Source organism: Rutilus rutilus, assembly GCF_951802725.1.
Source record: "Rutilus rutilus genome assembly, chromosome: 23".
Taxonomy (NCBI): domain Eukaryota; kingdom Metazoa; phylum Chordata; class Actinopteri; order Cypriniformes; family Leuciscidae; genus Rutilus; species Rutilus rutilus.
Window position 1 is genome coordinate 7,407,889 of NC_140233.1, and position 21,100 is coordinate 7,428,988.

The following is a 21,100-nucleotide window of genomic DNA, read 5'->3' on the forward strand; positions in this document are numbered from 1 at the left end:
TATCTATCTATCTATCTATCTATCTATGTTCTATCTATCAGTAGCAACAAGCAAAACATGCCTAAAGCCCCGCCCACTCCTGTGAATCTAGTGTACTTATCAATGTTTTGATGAATTATTTTTACTTCAGAAAATGTTGGACTGCTCTGATATGGTTTACACATAAAAGATGACCTAAATCTGTTCATCATTATTTTCTTAAATGATAAGTAAAATACACATTCACATGTGTATTTCATTCACACATACACATACACACACACAAAAAATTCTTAGACTGAACAAGATTCCTCTGGAGGTCAATCCCTCTGAAGACGAGGAGGAATTTTAGACGGATCTGAAACTGCCAGCCATCTTGTGTGCAGATGAGCAGCTGATATATCGGGGAAAAAACTTGGGAAATGCCCAGAAAGTATGATAAGAAGGGATAACAGCACTCCAGATTCAGGAGATCCAAATAATTTTTTATTAAATGGGATTAACACAGCAATAATACAATGAAAATGAGCTTTTTAAGTTATTTATGAGCATTTATGAGATGAATTTTCTGAACAAAAGCTCACAAAGCACTTCAGTGGAGTGTCTGCAGTGGGTCTCCGGCTCGGCTCTGACCCCTTAAGCAGACAAATCCATAAATAATGGCTTCAAAGTCTCTTGATGTTTCATCCAGAGAGACCCCCCCCCCCCCCCCCCCCCCCCCCCCCCCCACCCCCCCCCCCCCCCACAACCCCTTAAAAAAAAAAAGATTTTCACTTAATATAGGCCAAAGATCTTTGCCTTCTTAAGGTGGAATTATAGAGGAAAATTCAGTCCGTTTGAAACAGAAATCATGCCACAGGAACACTGAGCAGATGTCATTGTGATGTAATGATGATCCAGTACTGTATGAAGAACAGCTCTTGATGTACGTGTGTCTGGCAGTGAAAGGAAGGCCAGATGGTAATGCTCTCTTAACATGTAGTCCTCAATCTGTCCTTTGCTGCTGCTCATGTTCTGAAGTTTCTTCTGTAAAAGAAAAATATGACATACACTAAGTGGTAGTTAAGGGTGAATAGGTTTTTTATTAAAGAAATTCATCAAGGATGCTTTCATTTGATCAAAAGCTTCTAAAAAAAAACTATTTCAAATATATGCTGTTCTTTTGAACTTTCTATTCATCAAAGAATCCTGAAAAATGTGAAGCAGCCAGGAAGCAGCACAACTTTTTTCAGCATTGATAATAATCAGAAATGTTGTCAAATCAGCATATTAGAATGACACTGAAGACTGGAGTAATGATGCTGAAAATTCACAGGAATAAATTACATTTTACAATCTATTAAAACAGAAAACTTATTATTTTGGATTGTAATAATATTTTGCAATTTTACTGTATTTTTGATCAAATAAATGCAGTCTTTTAGCAGAAGGAACTTTAATTTTAAGATAAAAAACAAAACAATTGGAACATAAGTTGCTGCCTTCAATTTTTAAGTACAATCACCTTGGATGTTTAAGTAATTTCTACTTAAATTACATTAAACTCACTTTAAAAAAAAAGAGCTGAATCTTGTATAACTTATAAAAAAGTTGAACTTATTTTGATGAGTTAATTAAAGCAATGTAAATGAAAATATGAAAAATGTATTTTAATATTGCCTCAAAATCGTTATTTTAATTGAGTACCTGTATTTAATAAACTTAAGATATGCAACAGAGTGCTGTGCCAATATCATTTGCTTTATTTTAGTGTTTTTTTTGTTTTGTGTGTGTGTGTGTGTGTGTGTGTGTGTGTGTGTGTGTGTGTGTGTGTGTGTGTGTGTGTGTGTGTGTGTGTGTGTGTTTATCAACATGCTCACTTAGTCATTCTTAGTCAAGATGTTCTGACAAACACAACCCATATATATTGTATAATTCATGGTGACTTTATGCTGTTATATAAAGAGGGAGCGGATTGGTTACCAAACTCTGCAGATGTAGATACTGGAGGAAGGCCAGATCAGAGAGAAAGAAAGAGAGAGAGAGAGAGAGAGAGAGAGAGATGAGTATGAGGAAATGCTTAGACCACACCCTCTAATTGTGCGAAGCGTCCCCCGACTCCGCCCCTTGTCTTTAAGCCAAGCAACATTCCCAGAAGACAACAGTCACTTCCTCAGAACACTGAGCCTACATTCCTCTCGTGCTTTCAGACCTCCTTAAACAACAGCCTCAAAACGTCCCATTTTCTCTGTCTCTTTCTCTGATTCTGTCTCATTTCAGGGCACATGCATCTGTTATTTAAATTCAGCCAAACTCAGGACAATACTGGTGGACATCAAGAGCTTTTAATGGTCCTCAACCATTGTAGGATGTCTCCTAGAACATACCAAGATCAAACGCGCCCCTCGTAAGACCTTCCATAGGGACTAAGAGAGACGCACACATCTACACACGCTATTCACATCCACAATAATGCCTCGGCAGTGAGATCATGGCAATAAGATTCAAAAGCAGTGAAATGATTGAGCAGTGGGATTATAACAAGCAGTGAGATCATACGGCAGTAAAATGCTGATACACGTAGAAAAGTGAGGTCATATCACAGAGGTTCTAGAGCAGAGGGATTCATGAGAAGTGAGGTTATGGAGTTATTCTAGTGACATAAGGCCATAGGACAGCAGTGATGTTACATAAAGTAACAGAGCAGTAACATTAAAAAGCAGAGAATTGTAGAGCAGTATCGGGTGTAAAGCAGAACGTACGTTTATTGAACACATTGATTATAGAGCAATAAGGTTTAAAAGTATTGTGGTTCAATTGCAGTAAGGAGAACAACGCAGATGTTAACAAAGAAGATCAGCAGAAAATCAGAGCGGTGTTAGGTAAGATTATAACAGAGTGATTATAGAGCAGTAAGGTTAAAAAGAGAGAGCGATACTTGTGCAGTAAAGCCATAGAGCAGAGCAATTGTGATGTTATAGAACAGAAGTGATGATATAAAGCAGGGAACTACAGCAGAAAGGTTCAACTGCAGAAATTAAGGCTATCCACCTTTTTCTGCTCAGTCTAAACAATGCGCGCTGCCATGACGACGACTCCGGTTTCCTACTTCCGTTCGTAGCGCTTGACCTGTACTAGCAGCGAGAGAATGAGTTCAAGCTCCTCGTGTGCTGTTGTTATTTGTTTTAACAATTCAAAGAATATTTCAAACTTTTTAGAAACTGAGTGTTTCGAGCATAAGATAATGCCCATGTCCGGTTCCGTATCAGATACATTCAATAAAGTAAACGTTTAGAGTGGTTAGCGTTAAAATTGAACTTCTCTCGCTACTAGTACAGGTCAAGCGCTACGAACCGGAAGTAGGGAACCGGAGTCGTCGTTATGGCAGCGCCCATTGTTTAGAGAAGAATAAGGTGGATAGAACAGAGCAATTCTAGAGCAGTGATGTTATGTAACAGAGCAGCGACGTTACAAACCAGAGTAGAGTAGTGAAGAAAAGCATAGAGATTATAGAGAAGAAAGATTATAGAGCAATAATGTTACAAAAGTAGAGCGGTTCTAGTGCAGTAAGGTCACAGAACAGAGAAATTGTAGAGCAGCGATGTTACGTAACAGAGTAGAGCAATAAAGAAAAGCAGAGCGGTTATAGAGAAGTAAGATTAACAGAGCGATTAGCAATAATGTTACAAAAGTAGAGCGGTTCTAGTGCGGTAAGGTCACAGAACGGAGAAATTGTAGAGCAGTGATGTTACGTAACAGAGTAGTGATGTTACAAATCACAGTAGCAGAGTAGAGCAGTAAAGAAAAGCAGAGCGGTTATAGAGAAGAAAGATTATACACTCACCTAAAGGATTACTAGGAACACCATACTAATACTGTGTTTGACCCCCTTTCGTCTTCAGAACTGCCTTAATTCTACGTGGCATTGATTCAACAAGGTGCTGAAAGCATTCTTTAGAAATGTTGGCCCATATTGATAGGATAGCATCTTGCAGTTGATGGAGATTTGTGGGATGCACATCCAGGGCACGAAGCTCCCGTTCCACCACATCCCAAAGATGCTCTATTGGGTTGAGATCTGGTGACTGTGGGGGCCATTTTAGTACAGTGAACTCATTGTCATGTTCAAGAAACCAATTTGAAATGATTCGAGCTTTGTGACATGGTGCATTATCCTGCTGGAAGTAGCCATCAGAGGATGGGTACATGGTGGTCATAAAGGGATGGACATGGTCAGAAACAATGCTCAGGTAGGCCGTGGCATTTAAACGATGCCCAATTGGCACTAAGGGGCCTAAAGTGTGCCAAGAAAACATCCCCCACACCATTACACCACCACCACCAGCCTGCACAGTGGTAACAAGGCATGATGGATCCATGTTCTCATTCTGTTTACGCCAAATTCTGACTCTACCATCTGAATGTCTCAACAGAAATCGAGACTCATCAGACCAGGCAACATTTTTCCAGTCTTCAACTGTCCAATTTTGGTGAGCTCGTGCAAATTGTAGCCTCTTTTTCCTATTTATAGTGGAGATGAGTGGTACCCGGTGGGGTCTTCTGCTGTTGTAGCCCATCCGCCTCAAGGTTGTGCGTGTTGTGGCTTCACAAATGCTTTGCTGCATACCTCGGTTGTAACCAGTGGTTATTTCAGTCAAAGTTGCTCTTCTATCAGCTTGAATCAGTCGGGCCATTCTCCTCTGACCTCTAGCATCAACAAGGCATTTTCGCCCACAGGACTGCCGCATACTGGATGTTTTTCCCTTTTCACACCATTCTTTGTAAACCCTAGAAATGGTTGTGCGTGAAAATCCCAGTAACTGAGCAGATTGTGAAATACTCAGACCGGCCCGTCTGGCACCAACAACCATGCCACGCTCAAAATTGCTTAAATCACCTTTCTTTCCCATTCTGACATTCAGTTTGGAGTTCAGGAGATTGTCTTGACCAGGACCACACCCCTAAATCCATTGAAGCAACTGCCATGTGATTGGTTGATTAGATAATTGCATTAATGAGAAATTGAACAGGTGTTCCTAATAATCCTTTAGGTGAGTGTAGAACAGCAATTGTAGAAAAGTGATGTTACAAAAGTAGAGCGGTTCTAGTGCAGTAAGGTCACAGAACGGAGACATTCTAGAGCAGCGATGTTACGTAATAGTGCAGTGATGTTGATTAAAGAAAAGAAGAGCAGCTATAGAGATGATGTTGTAGAGAAGAGTGGTGCTAGAGCCGTTAGTAAGATCGCAGAGGAGAGTTTCTTTAAAGCAGAGCGGTTCTAGAAAGGAATGGTTCTATTAAAGAGCAAGCGCTAGATCGGCAGTGAGCAGTGAGGCTCTAGAACAGAGCAACTGTAGAGTGGCGAAGTTGTTCCAGATCAGTTTATATGAGCAGAGCCATTATAGAGCAGCAAAAAGTCCCCGTGAACCGGAAGTTGCAAACGACTTTTCTCCAGTGTTGTGACGTATTTCCCAGTGAAAAGGAATATTGAACAGAGGGCAGGGTTTTACTCTAACGCTCCTCCTCTCCATCTCTCGCTCATAACAGACTAACGGTTTGAGGGGAGTGGTTAAGCGTTTCCCAAACCAAGCCGTCAAACCTACGTCATCAGAGAAGGAACGCCATTCCAGACCGGAAGTAACTTTTCAGACTTTGATTAAAGATTACGACGGGCAAACTATTTTTTCCTGTGTATTAACTTGCACGGATTAATTTTTCATCACAAGACTAGTAATATGCGCTAACAAAGTAAATAGGGTCAATTTTGATTTCAGTTGGACTTTAAACAGGCGATTCTACAGCATAGAGTAGTGGGGTTATAGAGCCGCTTGCTTGTAGAGCAGTTCTAGAGCAATGACATTTATGAATAGTGATATTACAGATCACATTTTATTCAGGTTATAAAATAGCGAGGTCATAGATGAGTGTTAAATCATGGAACAGTTCAATAGTTCAGGCTCTAGAACACAGGGCGGCCGGCGCTCTTTCTTAACCCTGCCCCAGTCTGAGTCAATAACATCACTGCCAATGAGGCTCTGTCCTGTTATCTGCCGATAAAATCCTGGGCGTATTATAGGGAAAACAGAGCGGGATACAGTAAATAGCCCGATCCTGCTGTGTGTCGACTCGCCATCTTCAGTATTTTCTGAATTCTTCCTCTCTATCGTGGTTCACAACGTCCTGGGAGAGACAGAGTGATCCAACCTTCACATAAATTTAACATTATTACAGAAAGAAAATGCTATCTGACATGCAATGTTTAGAAAACACTTAAAAATAAAGCAAACAATTCTCTTCTTGAGGGATTTTGAGGCCTCTGGAGATAAAAAAAAAGATCTTCATGTTACATTATGCTGTATAACGTTTAAGTGCCTTTCCAGAGCTCATTCCTCAAACTATCGGTCTTCCCGGCCAGACTGCATACCATCTTCTCCCTGAGCATCAGGCTCTTCATGAAAGAAGCTCTATGGAAACCAAAGTCCCTGCAGAGACAATGACGACAAGTCTTGGATCACATACCCAGACATGTAGACTCTAACTAGGGCAATACACTTAATATTTCCTGCTGGTTGCGTTCTCCCAGAGAACATTGAACTTTAATCCCTTTAAACCTATTAATGCATCAGACCACCGTAAAAACGTTTGACCATTACAATAGTGTTTGGACCAATGAAAAGCAAGATTGCAAGATGCTTCACAGATTCTGTGGTGATCTCAGATGGAAACATGGGTGTTGTAATAGCAGACTGGAAGCTAATTTAGGGGTTGGAAATGTTAACACATATGCAGGATGTAAAAAAACAGAACTGTGAGGCACATTTCACCCAGACGGGATGAACAGAAGGAGAAGGGGCCCTTGCATATGATCCACACATGTTTTGGGTCAAGGAAATATATAAACTGCAAATTTGCTTGGTTAATTAGGGGTGCTTGCTATAAGGCAAGTATCCCTGTTACTGTTACTCATGTGTTCAGTAACTGATTTAAAGAAACCGGTATGTTTACATGACAACGATGTAAAAACAGAAACGTTTTTCCTTTCCGTTTTCCGCGTACAGACAGAAAACTATCCCCGTTCACGAAATGACTAAAAACGATGTATTCTGCTGCCAGGCCAGTAGTTGGCGACATCACTTTGTAAAGAAACACTATATGCGTCCACCCAGCAAACACATTTCCCTTACGTTTCCATATGGAATATGATTTTTTTTTTTTTTTTTTTTTGCAATCTAAAGAGAAACTTCCCAGTACGTTTCCTACAGGTTTTTTATAGGTTTTATTTTTATAACAATATGTTATGCTGAAATGTGTCATTTTTCATATAGTAGGCTATATTTTGCAGATACTGTTTATTAAAACCTGGATTAGATCAGTCGAAATGCATTATTTTCAGATAAATCTAAAATTAATACTCATTTTAAAAACAATAGTCATTTTTATTTTGCTGACTGACTAACATTAGTATATCGACCTCCTCTTTATTAAATAATTGCTCATGATTAATATTTACAAGAGTAAATAGTTTGTTTTCAGAGAGATTTGACACATCTAATAGAAGAGAACATGAAGTTAACTGAGAAGTTTTTGTGTACTGATCAAAAGAGAGAAGCAAGTCCCGCTAATTCAGTGGTATGAATGTTATGTTATCCTATAGTTAGTCACATAATTGTTATTCATTTCTTAATGTACGTGAATATAATTCATATTTTAAAAAAGACCCCTATTGTGTTGAAGTATTTGGCGCTTAACGCAAAATCTGTTACTGTGGTAGCCTTCGGTGATATAAGTTATGAAATCTACTGATTAGTACTGATTATTGACGTCTATCGGTTTTCCATGCCGCTTTGGGACGTGGGAGAATATAAAATAAATATGATGAAAAGAGGTTAATAGAACGTTAAGGGAACGTTCTGCAAACCTATAAAAAAATGTCTATTTCCGTAATGAAAACTTTCCTGGCTAATAGATGGCTAATAGTTACTAATAGATGTTTTGGGAATTAACGTTCTAACTGAAAGTTCCAAAAATTGTTTGCAGAGTATAGACTGAACACGTAATGCACATGCACGTGACGTCACCGGTTTCACAAATTCGCGTTTTTGTAGTTTACACTGAGACGATAACTTATTATTATTTGATAATAATAATTTTCAAAAACGTGCTCTTTGAAAGCCATTTTCAGGCCCCCATCTCTCTCTCTCTCTCTCTCTCTCTCTCTCTCTCTCTCTCTCTCTCTCTCTCTCTCTCTCTCTCTCTCTCTCTCTCTCTCTCACTCACACACACACACACACACACACCAGCATTGACACACACCAGCATTGACACATCTGACCACTGACAAGAGAGAGTGACCTTTCGTGACCCTGCTCTTTTTTTTCTTGTCCCTAACATCTGCCTTTCTTTCTTTAAGACTGAAAGACTCAGCAAACCATGAGGACCTTCTGCATTTCTATGCAAATGTTTCCGGTTTCTGCATTTGAAAGGTGCAGGCCAGCAAACAGATACATGGCAACCGGCCCGTCGTCATGCAGGAAAAGAACAGGAACCTATTCTTCTAAGAATGCTTGTCTAGGTAGATTGCATGACTGCACACTAAGTTTTTGAACCTGCTATAAGGTCAATCATGAAATAGCCAATTAATTAGAAGGAAACTTTTCCCTTCGCGGTGCATATTTAATGTATATTGATCCTCTCTCCCAAATATGACATCATGCATTGCAAGCACTGATCTCTATATATAATTTATATAGATCAGTGATTGTAACTAACTTTAATCTCTCCATAATGGAAAAGAAATCATACACTCAGAATCTAAAACCATTCACCAGCATGATTGTCTGTTGAGAATATTTACAACATTTATTCAAAAATTTTTAAAGGTGGGTGTGTCGACTGTATTTGTAGCGCGACCTGATTGGCTCGTTGAACTGAGCTGTTTTGACTTTGATCCATATGGTGAGACACTTCAAAACAAAAGTCTCTCAGGGTAAGTAAATAGATAAATTAGTTCTGTTTAAACACAATGAAAAGATCTGTGAATGGTGGCAATGTAATATGCTGAACACATGCATCTCAGCTACAGTAACAAGCCTATGAAGCGTTTGACAGTGAGTCTTATTCCGAAGAAAGAGCCAAGATAGTCCGAAGAGAGAGCGAAAAGGCCGCTGGTAGGAAAGAATGAGCGCAGATGAGAGCGCATTAAATACTGACGGACACCCTTGCGCTATCTGCTGGTCAAAAAGAAGCATTGCATCAGTAACTAGACATCAGTTATGCTTAGTTATGCTCATGTTTGCTCGCTCATGTGAAGGTATATTGATATTTAACTAAGTACATACAAAAGACCTGAACCGGAAGCGATTTCGGACCTGTTTTACAGAATACGGAAGTTTGTTACGCATAACCCTCATTACTAAAACCTGCTAAAATAGGTATTATTAATAATAGCATTACATTTAAAATAAAATTGTAACATTTAAATGTTTTATTTACTAAAATATTACTTGTATTTATTTTACATTAAATATTATACATTTAAATTTGTATCATGTAAAGATATGTGGATGCATAGTTCCAGAAACAAAAGCAAATCCAAACAAAGACCTTTTTTCCACTTTTTATTTTATTTTATTTTATGTGATTGGGACCATGACATATAACTTTTTTTCTATAGGGACATAATGAATTGCATGTTCACAAACTTTTAAAAGAGCAAAGACTAAACTGAATATAGATGCTAAATAAAAATAAATTATAACACTGGAAATGACTCTCACTCTCACCCACAAATGTAATCTTTAAAGAGCTGGAGGAAAGTGCATTTTGATTCTCATGACAGGTTTTTGAGATTTTACATTATATTTACAAGCAAACAGAATCCAAAAAAACACAAAAGTTGGGGTTGTATATGGTTTGGGGTTTAAGGTTGACATATCCCCATAAATACCCAGAGAACAAACACCATTGATGACCTGAGTTTTCATGTGATCTCAATTCTGCTCTGCAGAAACACAGATATAAATGTCCTGAGAGGTCACAGATGGGATATCATAACCCCAGGATATGCAGTTAACACTAGCTTAATGAAGAAAAGGGAAAATCAGATCAACAGTGATATCAATTCCACATGCAGTACCTTGGGAACCGATCATGTCTCTCTATAATTAAACTCAGGAATGATGAGGAGGAATTGGTCTTTGATTATAAAGAACGTCGCTATAGTCAGATAAGAAAAAAAAATAGCCAAATAACCAATTAAAACATCTAATTATATTGTTAAGCCAGTGAAAATCCCGCAATCTAGAGAGAACCAGTGATAATGAGCAGTCTTTTGGTAAACATTTAAGGAATAGAAAATGAAAACTACTTATCCTCAGGTCGATCCAAACCCGTAAGACTTTCTTATCCTCTCTGGAATTGATTTAGCGTAATGTTAAGGATGCTTTTTCCATTCTAACAGTGTCTAGCACAACCAAAAAGTAACATAAAAGTATATTGGTTAAATTTAAGTTACACTCAGATATTAAGTTGGGTAAATTTATGACAGAATTTTCCTTTTTTGGTGAATTCCTTTAGCTGCACACATATGCAATCACTGCGGATATATATTTTTCTCAAACAGATTTTTGTAAACCCTAGACATAATTTTGTCAAACGTGTACGCTCAAACATATACGTTCACTCGACCATTTTCCTGTAATTAAACCTAAAACAAAAGTTGTGTGAACTGAACTCAGAAAACAGCTCTGGAAAATAGACGCCGCAGCCTGAGGAATAATGACCTCATATCTTCCCTGCAGCCAATCAGAACACAGCATGAACACAGCCTCTGCTGACTCACTTCCTGTCCGTGGCTGCAGTTCTGGAGGAGAAAACTTTACAGTTCTTCAGTGCCTGTAAATCAGTGCAGTGGATGAAAAAGCATTTACGGACAAAACAAATACAACAGACGGAGTAGAAAAGATAGATTTATAGAAAAATAACTAAAAGCATTCAGTAAGGCTGTTCGTTTTACTTTCGCACGACTGATGTGATGATTAGTAAACATGAATTCTCATTTACACTCTCGATTTTGCAGCACTGGTTATGTGTCAAAAGTGAGAAGTAAACATGGCTGTGAAATTTCTCTACTTGATCAGGCATGATTTGGCACTAGCAACATAATCTGACTGGCACTTGTGTTTCATTCGTCCACCTGCCATATAGCCTTTCAAATTATACTCTATTGACCACACTATGACTGTATTGTAATACTCCGCCTGACCTGTAGAGGTCAGCCCAAAGTTGTGACTTCTTTGATTTCGCTGCACTGCAGTACAAAGAATAAGTTGCTTAGACAGCTAAACATGTCCTTATACTCTTTCAAATGAGCTGTATAAACACAAATACCTTCTGACTTCCTCACATATTCACTTCCTTACATATTCATCAAGAGTTTTCCTACATTTTCCACCTTCTTTGGCTAGTCAAGCCACAGCACATCTATGGCTGCTTCCTAAAACTGATAAATGCTGCCTTCGGAGGATGCATCCCAAGGTAGGAAGACATCAAGGCACGTCCAAAGTTAGCTTCACTTCCTGTTTCCTGAGATACCTTCATGTAATCGATTTTTGAAGGCAGCATAGATGTATCCTTCGCTGCCTTTGATATCCCACAATCCCGTGCTTTCCATTCTGTGACAATTGAGCTAATAACAAAGAAGGCAAGTTGCGGTTGGTGGTCATTTTGTGTGTAAATGTACGTTTTTGACCAACGTTTTCCACTTCTGATATCATTTCTAGCAAGAAATTACTATTGTAGTAATTAAATATTTGCTTATTTATAATCAAAGCTCGCTTTATTTTGCCGTAGATCATTAAAGCGTTACACTGCCTCAGAGATCTGTCAGAAATCAGTTTCGTGAGGTACTGTCGTACGCAAACGCTGCCTACAAAGTCATTGCCTGATAAGGCAGCGAGAAAACAAGTCAGCTGCCTAAGCTTTCAGACGCAGCCTATGAGTGTTAACACCTAGTGCACCACCAAGTGCCTCAAAATTGCGCAGACCCCGCTTATGGTGAAATTTTTATCATGCACATTGAAAACAGAAAACCAAAGCATACTTTCAGCTTAAGAATATTATGACTATTATGCTGTCAGTTACCACAGAAAAAAGTTCTTAAGCACTTGCAATGGGAGTCTATGTATTACAAAGGGTTTCAAATCTGAAATTTGCGCACTTTAAAATTTACTATATTATCTGTAATCTGAGCCTGAATAAATATAAATCAGTGTTTCTCAACCCAGGTCCCAGGTTCTAGATGCACACCAGGGTATTTTCAAACTCTTGCTACTCAAACACATCTGATTCAACTGATTAGAAACTTCACGACCTGAAATAAATTGTTCAGATAAGGAAGACATCCAAAATGTGTACTGTTGGTGTGCATTTAAGAGCAGGGTTGGGAAAAATTGGTCTAAATCATGCCTTTCGCCGTGGGACTACATTTCTAGCAGATCAATTTACTGATGCAAGTCAGAGTTTCCAGGCTTTACACAGTCTTAACTGGTTGAAGGTTTGGATAACTTTTCACAGACAAGGCTAGTAAGTAATTTTTACACAGCAGTGTCGTGTTAATGTTGTTTCTACACTTAAGTGCGTGTTTTAACGTTTATCCCGGTGCAAAAACCTGCCCCATAGACTTCCATTATAAGTGCGTGACTTTTTGTTATTTTCTCAGGTAATCAACGTCATGTAACAGATGCTGTTAACTTGTATTGAACTCCTTGAAACAAGTGATCACAAAGGTGCCAAATTGTCTGAACAATGATGTGTCGATGTGCACGATGTGTCCCAAAAGAAAACAGGCTGCTTGAAAAAAGCGCACATATGTTGATCAGTGTTTAAAAGCAACAAACACAAAACATAAACGTGAGTAACACTGAAAAATAAGATCTTAACTCACTTACTGCCTAAACATACATAGATTGTTCAAACATACGTTATGTTCTTGTCCAAAAGTACCTTAAAAATGGGTTAATTCAGCCTCAACTGAAAAAGTACCATGTGACTATTAGATCATCAGCACACACACACACACAGATCTGGTTGTGCCATCTAAGAAACCCTAAACTCAGATATGTGCTGAACTTTAATTCATGAGCATCAATAATGGCAAGAGAACTGTATAACACTGACTGGAATGATTCAAGGCCTTGAAAACACAAGTGTCCGGTCGCCTCCCCAGCTCAAACCCAGTACTGATTCTTTTTCAGTGCTGGGTTTGTTGTCCGACAGTGCTGTATTAACTCAGGATCCGCCCCTTTGGAGTCCATGTTTGACATGGGGATGTTGTTTGCAGGATCGGTTTTCCTAAAAGTCTCCTGACTCACTTCTCCATTCTTAGGCTTTGCCGCCACTGTTTGGACATTGTGCTTCCCCGTTTTGTTGCGTCGGACCAAGTAGTATGCCAGTAGTGCGGCCAGGAGTATGAGAAGGAGAATGACAAGGATGGGAATAAGGATAGCCCACAGCGTGTTTCGTCTAGACACCACAGCAGTGGCTGCAGTGCTGCCAGGAGCCACGTCACCATCTTCTCTCCCCCTGGGCTCGGGTTGACCCGTTTCCTTGTCGGAAATGGACACCGGTGGAACTTTGAGCAAGGTGGCGCCATAAACTTTTGAAGGGTCGTAAGGAACAACCTGGAAGGGCAAAACGCACTCTGCAGGAGGAACGCCATGCGCCTTTAGGAGGAAGCGTGCTTCATCTTGACTTTGACCCCCAGTTGTGTTTGAGATCTCCAGAGCTACCCGTCCTTCATCCAGGTCCCGTTGGGTGAAGGAGCTCACTGGTTGGCCATCAGCTGACCCACCCCTCTTGATGAACCGAGCTCCTTGAGGTTGTTGGATTATGCTGAAGGTTGGAGATGTTCTGGTCTTGTTGGCAAGAGGTGTAGCATCCAACAGCTTTCTGTCTACCAGTACAGTAGCACCTCTGGGGAGCAGGGGATTCTGGGCCACCTTCGCCAGTGGTTTCACGGTAATGTTGAGGACTGAGGACACGTTCGCTGCCCTGCTTCGGGCCACAAAGGCCACGCTGTCTCTTGGTGAGGTGGACTTCACGAAACGGACGCTTACTCTTCCCTGTTTAATCTGCTTCTGCGTGAAAGCAGAGGTGGGCTGTCTGTCCACCATTACAGCTGCATACTTTGGGACGTTAGTAATCTTATAGAGTACATCCTCCTCAACGGGACCCCCGGTGGAGGTGCTCAGCATGTCCTCAGTGATTAGTGTCTCATCGTCTCCCTGCTTTATGTGGATTTCCGGAGCTTTGTTCAGTATCAGAGACTTGGCCAGGATTCCTATATGCAGTGTGTGCGGGTCCGTTTGGTGTTTCCCGTCAGATACTGTAAATTCCATGAAGCCATTGGACAGACTTCCATCGCTGACGAAAGCAACCCGCCCATTGTTGATGTCTTCCTGGCTGAACTGGTTGATCCGGTCTCCGGAGTCAGTGTAGATGAGATAACCATTAGCTGGACTCTTGGAGATGGTGAATCGGACCTCATCCGGTGTGCTGTCCTGGTCGACCGTTTTGAGGTAGTTTTTGGAGATGATGGTCGTGGAGCCCTGTAGTGCTTCTAGAAGCAGGTCCACGCTTGCGAGTACTGGTGGGGTTGAGTCTCGCCGTCTGATGGAGATCAGGAAGATCTCCTCCAGAACCACGGCACCGGGCTGAACTCGCGGGGTGAGGCCACTGGGGTTCAGATGGACACGGAAAGAGAAGCTATCAGAAGATGCTCCAGAGTCATCGTGATAGTACTCCAGATCACCACGAGCCACATCGTCCTGCAGGAAATGGGGAGCTTCACGGGGAAGGTCCGAATCCCCGAGAGTGAGTCGTCCATGAACAGGGAACCGATGAACTTCGTAGACGATGTCCTGCCCCTTCCGCTTCTGCTCAGGCAAACTGGCAAGCAGGTTAGAGGCATCCAACATGGAGTTGTCGATCACTTTAGACTGACCCTGCACCACGGACACACCTGCAATACATTGACAAAACACCAAAGGCAAATAATTAAATTACATTTAATTGCCAGAGCTGTGGCCTAGGGTTCCTCAAATACGCCCTTGCAGAGTCTAGCTCAAACTCACCAACCTGTAATTTTCTAGGTACTCTCTCAAGACCTTTCTTGGGTGTCTTAGGATTGGAGCTAAACTCTGCAGAGAAGTGGCCTTTCAAAATCATATTTGAGGAACCCTGGCAAACAAGCTCCAACCACATTCACTCATGCAGTTTGAATGCAGCATGCAATGTGTCCTAATCCTGTTCCCACCACATTTGCCAATCATTCTCAAGTCTTCTGTTCAATGTTGTATTAAATGATAAAGGGCACCAGCATCAAACCTCAACTCATTTAATTGGCAGCTACCTTTGTTCTTCCAGAGCTGAGAAGAGACGTTTCGATTGGCTGCATAGTATGAGACAGTGATTGGCAGGCTGTGATGCAGCTCTGTTGCTGGAGGCGATGTGAGAGTCAGCTCGACAGAATCTTTCAGGACCCAGAAGGCCTCAGACGGCATCTGATGCTCATAATACACAGCACCTGCATCCAACTGAACACACAAGAGGAAGCAAATACAAATAATAATTGGCCAAAACCTATAACACGGTCTGTAAAACAGCTCAAACAGATGGCCACTTCTTATAGCAATAAATTAATATAGTTTTAGTTCTAAACGTGAAATAGTTGCACATTTCATAAGTTGACCTGACCGTAATGAGAGCATAGTGATGCCCTCTACTGTCCGGTAATATGATCTACACATACAATGGTGCCCTCTTGTGGTCAATGATGGAATTACAATGGAAGAGGCTTTATTGACAGCATATTGAGGAATTTATGATAGTATTTAGTTTTTATGATAATATTATCCTAACCCATTATAAAATGTTAGCTGTAAGTGCCACTGTTTTCCTCTGCAAGTACATGTTCACAAATATACAACATTATTTACCTCAGTCTGTGTGAATCTGTTGATCTCTTCAAACTGTCCAAGCTGGTTAGGTTTGATTATTCGTCCCAAGCGAGGAGGTTTCACCAGTGAGTATGTGATTTCATCTCCGTCTTCACTTGTTATAGCCCTCAAAATATTTCCACCAATCACCTGCCTGGTGCCTGACAAACGTCATCAAACAAATCATATCACTTCACTGATTCCTTCAAGAAAACACATTTTAGCAGCTATTGGTGACATCCTTGATCTAGAAGGTTGTTCCAGATAAGATTACAGTTTGTTCATGATGGGGAAAATGTAAAATTATGTAAAATGTACAGGTGTTTAGATTTAAGCTTGGGACATGTGGCGCCCACCTGGGAAGACCATGAGTTCTCCCTCTGCGACCATTGAGATGGTGAGCTGTCTTGCCTTGACAGTGAACTGGTAGAGTGGTGAAGTGTGTTCTCCATCAGTCACGGTGAAGCTGAACCCACCCGATTCTGAGCCTGAGATCAGACACAAGCAATCATTCTCACTACATCATGTTACACTCACAATAAAGGTTCTTTAATGGTTCCTTGCAGCACATAAGATTTATCAAACTAACCTTTATTTTTTGTCTAGAACCATTTTAGGAGGAAAAAAGTTCTTTGTGTTGCTATATGGTTCTTTGGAGACTGTAAAAGGCCTCGATGGTATGCCTTCAGTGTATTGGTTTCTGGGGTCTTTAAATAAAAAGTTTTTTTTGTGTGCAATATTTGCCATCAAAATTCTGTTGTGTACACCATAGAATTGTGATGGCAAATATTACAATTTGTTTAAAAACTTTTGACAAATGTTCCTCAAAGTTGTCAGGGAACTGCTGCTATGCTAAGGTGTTTTGAGTGGGTTTTAGCATCTTGCTATGCAGTTGCAAGGTGTTCACAGTAGTTTTTATTGTGTTGCAAGGTGTTTTGAGTGGCTTTTAAGTAACAAATTGCTGTGTTTGCTTAGGTGTTCCGAATACTTTTTTGCTTTCATGCTAATTTATATGATTGCTAATGTGTTCTAAGTTTTTTTTGTTTTTTTTGTTGCTATGTAGGTGTTGTTTTTGAGTGGGTTTTGACATGTTGCAGTGCAGTTGTTAAGGTATTCTGAGATGTTTTTATCATGACTTGCTGTATGCTATATGATTGCTAAGTTGTTCCGAGTTGTTTTTAGCATGCTGTTATGTAGGTGCTAAGGCTTTGGTGTGGGTTTTAGCATATGGCTATGTAGTTGCTAATGTTGTTTTGATCATCCTGCTACTCTACATGACTCTTAAATTGTTTCGCGTGTTGTTGTGCAGTTGCAAAGGTGTTTTGAGTGGGTTTTACTTGTTGCTAAGGTTGTCCAAATAGAGTTCAACAGTCAGGTTCCGGAAGTAAAAACTCCATTCATTTTCTACCCAATAGAATGATAACTAAAGCCCTACTGTGAGCTACCATGTTGTTAATTGATGGTATTCCCTTCTGTTGAAGCCGTGAGGCCGCATTATTCTAACTTGTGTGCAGAAAATTCCACCAATCAGAGAGTCGCTACAAGCAGATCTCATTAGCTCCGCCCACTCCCGTGAAGCACTGCGAATGACGTAATCGAGTCGGTCTCAAAATACTGAAATATTTGCATGTATGTACATATTTTGTAATAAACTTAAAATATATTGTTTCTATAGATATAATCAACATTTTTAAACGAGTAGTTTTATATTTCATCATTGTTTTTACCTTGATTATTCTGTTCGCAATGCTTCATGGGATTGTAGTTCTTTTTCTCACTAAAGCCTTTAAGCACTCAGTCTTTTACCTTGTATTTTTGTCCAATTTTCAAATACTTTTTTGCTTCAAACCAAAGATAGTAAAGTTATGATTCACCTCTTAGCTGGTTGGCTTGGTTCATGGCTTATACCACTTTAACAAAGACTTAAAAAAAAAATCCCTATGGGAGAAATTACCGTAATGAAAAAAATACTTCCGCTAAATAAGTATTTGCGCTGTTGCACTCTATAGTTTTTTTTCATGCTGCTACTCTATATGATTGCTAAGGGTGTTCTCTAAGCATGTAAATGATATGTAAGCATGTGGCTGCCAGGTCATTATGAGTGGATTTTATCTATGCAGTTTCTAAGGTGCTCTGTCTGGTTTTTAACATCTTGCTATGGTGGTTGGGCCTTGAAAAATGGCTGTTAACACAATGCTAGGTGCTCTACATGATTGCTTACATGTCCAGGCCCAAAGTCTCTTTTCTGGTCCATCCTCAGATGACCTACTGCTTTCTCTGTAGTAGTAGCTGATATTTTATTCTGTTTTTAAAAGTTTTAAAGGACTCAATTCAGAGAAATTGATGTCAACCCACCCTTATGAATGAATAAAACCTCTCCATTATTAATCTGAGCCTGGGTGAAACTGTCCACACTGTCATCTGGAGACACTTTAAAGGCAACAATCCCATTGCTTGGCTTCTCGATGGAATACACCAACTCCTCTGGAGGGGTGTCCAGATCATCGCTGCTCAGAATATTGGCTGTGATTTCAGACTCCTCACCGACTAGGAGCTGAAAGGAGAGAGCACACACATGGACAAAGAGAGATAAACAAACCTATAAACAAGATGGAACAACTAAACTGTTGTTTTCAGAGGTGTCTAACTGTCTGGAGTTGTTGGGATGTGAAAGAGGCAGTTATGTCTCCTCTGATGCTGCTCTAATGGATGTGTAATGGACAAGTTGCGGAAAGACATTCTTAAACGATCAAATTCAGCTGGGAGAGTGCAGGGCTGCCACACATTTATCTGTTCCTGAACGCTTTCACTGCCTCCATCTACCGCTCTCCTGGGAGCCTGAGTGTAGAAGAGGAAGAAAAAACTGGAATTGAGTACATGGCGTAGTGGTGCCCTGGAACAGAAAGGTCCACAAGCTCATTATCATTTAGTAATCTAGTTTTAACCTAATGTGACCTTCAAGATTTAAGTGCATGTAAAATCATCTCCTTTCCTCTTTCGAGTGCTATTTAATGGAGGATAATGCAGTGTCATTACCAGGGTAAATATAAGTCATACCAGAGAACTCTCTGTACTGCCCCCTGGTGACCATTCAAACACCTTTACATCATTTTCTGTGTAGTATGTGCATGGGCTTCCACTAGATGGTAGCACTAGACCAGAGTACAGTGCAACTGAAATTTATGAAACAAAAATATCCCAAATTGGGCTGGAAATTGCTGTTTCTTCATACTCAATATTTAATAGATGTAACATGGATCAGAGGCTGCACGGCAAATCAAATCCCAGCATGCTGTGCTGAGACCTGCTTTGATGGGAAACCGCAATCTCTCTCTGATTGGACTGGTGTGTCTGATATATTACTGTGAGTGTGTGTGTGTTTGTGTGGATGAATCTCGCAAAAGTTTCATATTTCATACCAAAAACGAAAAAGTAATTTAAAATGAAGTTATTTTAGGACAATTAGGATTTTTTTGGCCCTTTATTACTGCAACAAAAAATGCATATGCAAAAAAAAAGCTTATTCTTATTATTGTAATGTGGAAATAGCGATGATTTCAATTGTAAGGTACTTAAAAAGTAGTAGATACCATAGAATTTGTTGTACTGAATGACCCACTTAAGTTTTTTTTTTTCACATTACGGTGATGAAAATGAGATTTTTTTTATTCGACTGAGAATTAATTGTATTTTATTTGTATCAAAATAAAATTTCGTATCACTTTATAATAGGTGACGCAGTTAAACATTACTACATGTACTTACTATGGCAAAAACTGTAAATTATGCATAAATATAAGTAACTAACCCTAAACCAAACCCTAACCGCAACTCTATAGTAAGTACATGTAGTTAATTAATATTACTCTGTTTTTATTTGAGTTTGTAAAATGTATCTGTCACCTTAAAATAAAGTGTAATTTTAAAAATTATAATTATAAAAAAATATATATTTTTATTTCAAATGCAAATGAGAATTGCATTACATTTGGAGAAATGTGCTTAAATGGTTTGGAAAAATTGCAATAAAGCTAAAAATATATATTTCCTGCAAACAGAATAAATGTAAATATAATTTGAATAGAATTTATGCATTATCTATTATTTATTTATATATTCATATTTATATTAGTGCTGTCAAATCGATTAATCTAGATCATACATCTATGTATGTATATAAATAGGCTATATATATATATATATATATATATATATATATATATATATATGTGTATATTATATATATACCGGTATATATATATATATATATATAGGCCTATATATAGGCCTATATTAAAAAAAAGGCAATAACTGAAAACTGAAAAGTTATTGGATTATGAGTGTGTGCCTTAGACACTGTGCTAGTAAATTGTGTTTGCAATTTTGGAAAGAGCAGGTCTGAATTTAGATCTTCTCTGTTATTATCATTAGTAGGCTAACCATTGAAAATTGAAGTGTCCTGGATGAAAGCATGTCTGATACAGAGACAGACAGAGAGAAAGCGCATGTGAGAGAAAGGGAACTACCCGCATGTGGAAAAACACACATATCATTATTTATTATTTTACATTTTGCGGGAGTCAAGAGGCATCTCTGATTGGTCGTTTTCCCTCCAGCCCAGAAGCTGAATTCTTGCCACCGTCATGGTTTTCCAAAAATATAAGTTTCCAGGGCGACCAGAAACCACAGACAGCATCGAGCAAGCACTGAATGACACTCTGTGTTCCAGTGGCGGGAGTCGCTCTGAATTTTCCGACTACGTCTCTGTTCTAGAAGCTTCATTAATGTTTTAAAACTGGGAAAATGGACTGACGGGCAACTTGTTTACCTCCAGTCCAGTGTTGCGTTGGATGCGAGGCGGTTCGTCGTTCACGGGGAGGACGGTGATGCCGACCGTCAGGGACGCACTCCGGCGGGTGATGTCAAAAGCAGACGCCACGAGAGTGAAACTGTCTTCTGTGGTCTCACTGCTGTCATGGTAGTAGTACACCTGTCCCTGTTGCACCTGAGGATACACACAACAGATATCAGAAATCCAATCACTCACACCTAATCCTTTTTCTGACCATTAGAGCATTTCAGGTTTTACAGTGGCTTTATTTTGTCATTTTCCAAAGTGAAGGAACAATATAAATGTCTGTGGATAT

General features: G+C 39.6%; 1 protein-coding gene across 1 annotated transcript in view; it reads right to left on the reverse strand.

Moving 5' to 3' along the window:
* Nucleotides 1-10,518: 10,518 nt before the first annotated feature.
* Nucleotides 10,519-21,100, reverse strand: part of cspg4 (chondroitin sulfate proteoglycan 4) — a 55,377-nt gene continuing 44,795 nt past the window's right edge. The window contains exons 5-10 of the mRNA XM_084398048.1: nucleotides 20,782-20,958; nucleotides 18,309-18,507; nucleotides 16,310-16,441; nucleotides 15,954-16,114; nucleotides 15,368-15,551; nucleotides 10,519-14,977 (exon numbers count right to left, since the gene is read on the reverse strand). Of these exons, the coding sequence (XP_084254174.1) occupies nucleotides 13,185-14,977; nucleotides 15,368-15,551; nucleotides 15,954-16,114; nucleotides 16,310-16,441; nucleotides 18,309-18,507; nucleotides 20,782-20,958 (2,646 nt within the window). The 3' untranslated portion in view covers nucleotides 10,519-13,184. The remainder of the gene's footprint in view (nucleotides 14,978-15,367; nucleotides 15,552-15,953; nucleotides 16,115-16,309; nucleotides 16,442-18,308; nucleotides 18,508-20,781; nucleotides 20,959-21,100) is intronic.